This window comes from Passer montanus, unplaced genomic scaffold, assembly GCF_014805655.1.
Source record: "Passer montanus isolate IOZ18808 unplaced genomic scaffold, ASM1480565v1 scaffold413, whole genome shotgun sequence".
Classification (NCBI taxonomy): domain Eukaryota; kingdom Metazoa; phylum Chordata; class Aves; order Passeriformes; family Passeridae; genus Passer; species Passer montanus.
Window position 1 is genome coordinate 27,479 of NW_024368964.1, and position 5,603 is coordinate 33,081.

At 57.6% G+C, this 5,603-nt stretch overlaps 2 protein-coding genes across 2 annotated transcripts in view; both read left to right on the forward strand.

Moving 5' to 3' along the window:
* The window catches only part of LOC120507207 (DNA-directed RNA polymerase II subunit RPB1-like), a gene marked incomplete at its 3' end in the record, with an annotated part of 5,497 nt that extends 2,917 nt beyond the window's left edge, over positions 1-2,580 (forward strand). Inside the window, exons 4-6 of the mRNA XM_039719551.1 lie at positions 531-704; positions 1,372-1,653; positions 2,413-2,580. Of these exons, the coding sequence (XP_039575485.1) occupies positions 531-704; positions 1,372-1,653; positions 2,413-2,580 (624 nt within the window). The remainder of the gene's footprint in view (positions 1-530; positions 705-1,371; positions 1,654-2,412) is intronic.
* A 2-nt stretch (positions 2,581-2,582) lies between these two features.
* Positions 2,583-4,907, forward strand: LOC120507208 (DNA-directed RNA polymerase II subunit RPB1-like; the record flags this gene model as incomplete). Its single annotated transcript, XM_039719552.1, has 6 exons — positions 2,583-2,761; positions 4,045-4,206; positions 4,326-4,373; positions 4,484-4,540; positions 4,660-4,707; positions 4,827-4,907. Coding segments are annotated over exons 1-6 (504 nt in total), but the record flags the coding sequence as incomplete, so codon positions are not given.
* Between the last annotated feature and the right edge of the window lie 696 nt (positions 4,908-5,603).

Sequence of the window (5,603 nt, forward strand, 5' to 3'; positions counted from 1 at the left end):
ACAAAATTTGGGGACACCAAGAAGAGGTGACAAAGTTGAGGGACACCAAGAAAAGGTGACAAATGTGGAGGACACCAAGAAAAGGTGACAAAATTTGGGGACACCAAGAAGAGGTGACAAATGTGGGGACACCAAGAAGAGGTGGTAAAATTTGGGGTACCCCAAGGGGAGGTGTCAAAATTTGGGGAACACCAAGAAGTGACAAAGTTGAAGGACACCAAGAAGAGGCAACAAAATTTGGGGACACCAAGAATAGGTGACAAAGTTGAGGGACACATCAAGAGGTGACAACTAGAGTTGGGAGACACAGAGGTGTCACCTGCTGGGAGGTCCTGGAAGCTCTGGAGATGCTGAGGGACCGCAGTGGGACAACACCAGACACCCAAAATCACCTTTTCTGACCCCAAAACTACAACATGATCCCAAAATGGCATTTTCTGACCCCAAAAAGGCATTTTCTGACCCCAAAAAGGCATTTTCTGACCCCAAAATGGCGTTTTCTGACCCCAAACCTGTGGTTTTTTGGGCAGAACAACCCCAAGATCAAGGACATCCTGGGCAAGTCCAAGGGGCAGCCCAAGAAGAGGCTGACCCACGTCTACGACCTGTGCAAGGGCAAGAACATCTGCGAGGGGGGCGAGGAGATGGACCACAAGTTCGGGGTGGAGCAGCCCGAGGGCGACGAGGACCTCACCAAGGAGAAGGTGGGCGCCCCAAAATCCTCATTTGTGGCCCCAAAGTCCTCATTTGTGGCCCCAAAGTCCTCATTTGTGGCCCCAAAATTCCCGTTTGTGGCCCCAGAATTCCCGTTTGTGGCCCCAAAATTCCCGTTTGTGGCCCCAAAATTCTCATTTGTGGCACAAAATCCTCATTTGTAGCCCCAAAACTTCTGTTTGTGGCCCATTTTTGCCCTTTTCCCTGTTTCAAGGTCACAGTGGCTGTGGGCAGCACCAATCCCTGTTGCCAGCCCAATAATTCCCATTTTTCTCAGTACTAATTCCTCTTTTTGACCCAAATAATCTCATTTTTCACCCCTTTCTTCCCATTTTTAGCCTAAATAACCCCATTTTCACCCAATTTCCCCCCATTTTAGGGCCACGGCGGCTGCGGGCGCTACCAGCCCATTATTAGCCCCCAGAAACCCAAATAATTCCCATTTTTCACCCCAATAACCCCATTTTTCACCCCCTTTTCCCCCATTTTCCCCCGTTTTAGGGCCACGGCGGCTGCGGGCTCTACCAGCCCCTGTTGCTAGTCCCAATAATTCCCATTTTTCACCCCAATAACCCCGTTTTTCCCCCCAATAACCCCGTTTTTCACCCCAATAACCCCATTTTTAACCCCATTTTCCCCCTTTTTCCCCCGTTCCAGGGCCACGGCGGCTGCGGGCGCTACCAGCCGCGCATCCGCCGCTCGGGGCTGGAGCTCTACGCCGAGTGGAAGCACGTCAACGAGGATTCCCAGGAGAAGAAGATCCTGCTGAGCCCCGAGCGCGTGCACGAGATCTTCAAGCGCATCTCGGACGAGGAGTGCTTCGTGCTGGGCATGGACCCCAAATTCGCCCGGCCCGAGTGGATGGTGTGCACCGTGCTGCCCGTGCCGCCGCTGTCCGTGCGCCCGGCCGTGGTCATGCAGGGCTCTGCCCGCAACCAGGTGGGGCTTTGTGGGGTTTTGGGGTGATTCTGTAGGGTTTTGTGGTGGTTTTGGGGGTGTTTGGGGTGATTGGAGGGGTTTTGGGGTGTCTGGGGCACCGTGCTGCCCGTGCCGCCGCTTTCCGTGCGCCCGGCCGTCGTCATGCAGGGCTCTGCCCTCAACCAGGTGGGGCTTTGGGTTTATTTTCTGGGGTTTTGGGGTGATTCTGTAGGGTTTTGTGGTGAATCTGTGGGGTTTTGGGGTGGTTTGGGTTGTGTTTTAGGGTGATTGGGGTGGTTTTGGGGTGTCTGGGGCACCGTGCTGCCCGTGCCACCCCTGTCCGTGCGCCCGGCCGTGGTCATGCAGGGCTCTGCCCGCAACCAGGTGGGCTTTGGGGTGATTCTGTGGGGTTTTGAGGTGATTCTGTGGGGTTTTGGGGTGATTTTCTGTAGTTTTGGGGTGGTATTGGGGTCTTTGGGGCACCACGCCCTCACTGTTCGTGTTTGCAGCCGTGGTCATGCAGGGCTCTGCCCACAACCAGGTGGGGTTTGGGGCAGCTCTTGGGGGGTCTCTGGGTGGGTATTGGGGTCCCTGATGCCTTTTGGGGTCTCCCCACATTTTGGGCTCCCCATTCTTTGGGGTATCCCCATTTTTTTCCCACCCCAAATCCACCCTAGACTTTCCCCACAACCCTTTGGGTTTTCCCCCCTCCCTCTATCAACACCAGCCCCCCCATTAATAAATATTGGGGTCACCCCACTAATTTTGGGGTGTCCCCAGGATGACCTGACCCACAAACTGGCCGACATCGTCAAGATCAACAACCAACTGCGGCGCAACGAGCAGAACGGGGCGGCCGCGCACGTCATCGCTGAGGACGTCAAGCTGCTGCAGTTCCACGTGGCCACCATGGTGGACAACGAGCTGCCCGGCCTGCCCCGGGTAGAAGATCCTGCTGAGCCCCGAGCGCGTGCACGAGATCTTCAAGCGCATCTCGGACGAGGAGTGCTTCGTGCTGGGCATGGACCCCAAATTCGCCCGGCCCGAGTGGATGGTGTGCACCGTGCTGCCCGTGCCGCCGCTGTCCGTGCGCCCGGCCGTGGTCATGCAGGGCTCTGCCCGCAACCAGGCGGGGCTTTGGGGGGTTTTGGGGTGATTCTGTAGGGTTTTGTGGTGGTTTTGGGGGTGTTTGGGGTGATTGGAGGGGTTTTGGGGTGTCTGGGGCACCGTGCTGCCCGTGCCGCCGCTTTCCGTGCGCCCGGCCGTCGTCATGCAGGGCTCTGCCCTCAACCAGGTGGGGCTTTGGGTTTATTTTCTGGGGTTTTGGGGTGATTCTGTAGGGTTTTGTGGTGAATCTGTGGGGTTTTGGGGTGGTTTGGGTTGTGTTTTAGGGTGATTGGGGTGGTTTTGGGGTGTCTGGGGCACCGTGCTGCCCGTGCCACCCCTGTCCGTGCGCCCGGCCGTGGTCATGCAGGGCTCTGCCCGCAACCAGGTGGGGTGGGGTTTTGGGGTGATTCTGTAGGGTTTTGTGGTGAATCTGTGGGGTTTTGGGGTGGTTTGGGTTGTGTTTTAGGGTGATTGGGGTGGTTTTGGGGTGTCTGGGGCACCGTGCTGCCCGTGCCACCCCTGTCCGTGCGCCCGGCCGTGGTCATGCAGGGCTCTGCCCGCAACCAGGTGGGGTCCTGTGGGGTTTTGGGGTGATTCTCTGGGGTTTTGGGGTGATTCTGTGAGGTTTTGGGGTGATTGGAGGGGTTTTGGGGTGTCTGGGGCACCGTGCTGCCTGTGCCGCCGCTTTCCGTGCGCCCGGCCGTGGTCATGCAGGGCTCTGCCCTCAACCAGGTGGGGCTTTGGGTTTATTTTGGGATAGTTTTGGGTCATTTTGTGGGGTTTTGGAAGTTATTGGGGTGGTTTTGGATGGTATTGGGGTCCGAGGATTGGTGTTGGCATTTTTGGGGTACGGTGCCCTCGCTGTTCGTGTTTGCAGCCGTGGTCATACAGGGCTCTGCCCGCAACCAGGTGGGCTTTGGGGTGATTCTGTGGGGTTTTGAGGTGATTCTGTGGGGTTTTGGGGTGATTTTCTGTAGTTTTGGGGTGGTATTGGGGTCTTTGGGGCACCACGCCCTCACTGTTCGTGTTTGCAGCCGTGGTCATGCAGGGCTCTGCCCACAACCAGGTGGGGTTTGGGGCAGCTCTTGGGGGGTCTCTGGGTGGGTATTGGGGTCCCTGATGCCTTTTGGGGTCTCCCCACATTTTGGGCTCCCCATTCTTTGGGGTATCCCCATTTTTTTCCCACCCCAAATCCACCCTAGACTTTCCCCACAACCCTTTGGGTTTTCCCCCCTCCCTCTATCAACACCAGCCCCCCCATTAATAAATATTGGGGTCACCCCACTAATTTTGGGGTGTCCCCAGGATGACCTGACCCACAAACTGGCCGACATCGTCAAGATCAACAACCAACTGCGGCGCAACGAGCAGAACGGGGCGGCCGCGCACGTCATCGCTGAGGACGTCAAGCTGCTGCAGTTCCACGTGGCCACCATGGTGGACAACGAGCTGCCCGGCCTGCCCCGGGTACAGCAGGGGTCACTGAGGGCTTTTGGGGTGACACAGAAGGGTTTTGGGGTGTCACAAGGTCAGGAACGTTCAGGTGGTGGCCCTAAGTCATGGCCATGGATGTTGAGCTGCTGCAGTTCCACGTGGCCACCATGGTGGACAACGAGCTGCCCGGCCTGCCCCGGGTACAGCAGGGGTCACTGAGGGCTTTTGGGGTGACACAGAAGGGTTTTGGGGTGTCACAAGGTCAGGAACGTTCAGGTGGTGGCCCTAAGTCATGGCCATGGATGTTGAGCGGCTGCAGTTCCACGTGGCCACCATGGTGGACAACGAGCTGCCCGGCCTGCCCCGGGTACAGCAGGGGTCACTGAGGGCTTTTGGGGTGACACAGAAGGGTTTTGGGGTGTCACAAGGTCAGGAACGTTCAGGTGGTGGCCCTAAGTCATGGCCATGGATGTTGAGCTGCTGCAGTTCCACGTGGCCACCATGGTGGACAACGAGCTGCCCGGCCTGCCCCGGGTACAGCAGGGGTCACTGAGGGCTTTTGGGGTGACACAGAAGGGTTTTGGGGTGTCACAAGGTCAGGAACGTTCAGGTGGTGGCCCTAAGTCATGGCCATGGATGTTGAGCTGCTGCAGTTCCACGTGGCCACCATGGTGGACAACGAGCTGCCCGGCCTGCCCCCGGCCGTCGTCATGCAGGGCTCTGCCCTCAACCAGGTGGGGCTTTGGGTTTATTTTCTGGGGTTTTGGGGTGATTCTGTAGGGTTTTGTGGTGAATCTGTGGGGTTTTGGGGTGGTTTGGGTTGTGTTTTAGGGTGATTGGGGTGGTTTTGGGGTGTCTGGGGCACCGTGCTGCCCGTGCCACCCCTGTCCGTGCGCCCGGCCGTGGTCATGCAGGGCTCTGCCCGCAACCAGGTGGGGTCCTGTGGGGTTTTGGGGTGATTCTCTGGGGTTTTGGGGTGATTCTGTGAGGTTTTGGGGTGATTGGAGGGGTTTTGGGGTGTCTGGGGCACCGTGCTGCCTGTGCCGCCGCTTTCCGTGCGCCCGGCCGTGGTCATGCAGGGCTCTGCCCTCAACCAGGTGGGGCTTTGGGTTTATTTTGGGATAGTTTTGGGTCATTTTGTGGGGTTTTGGAAGTTATTGGGGTGGTTTTGGATGGTATTGGGGTCCGAGGATTGGTGTTGGCATTTTTGGGGTACGGTGCCCTCGCTGTTCGTGTTTGCAGCCGTGGTCATACAGGGCTCTGCCCGCAACCAGGTGGGCTTTGGGGTGATTCTGTGGGGTTTTGAGGTGATTCTGTGGGGTTTTGGGGTGATTTTCTGTAGTTTTGGGGTGGTATTGGGGTCTTTGGGGCACCACGCCCTCACTGTTCGTGTTTGCAGCCGTGGTCATGCAGGGCTCTGCCCACAACCA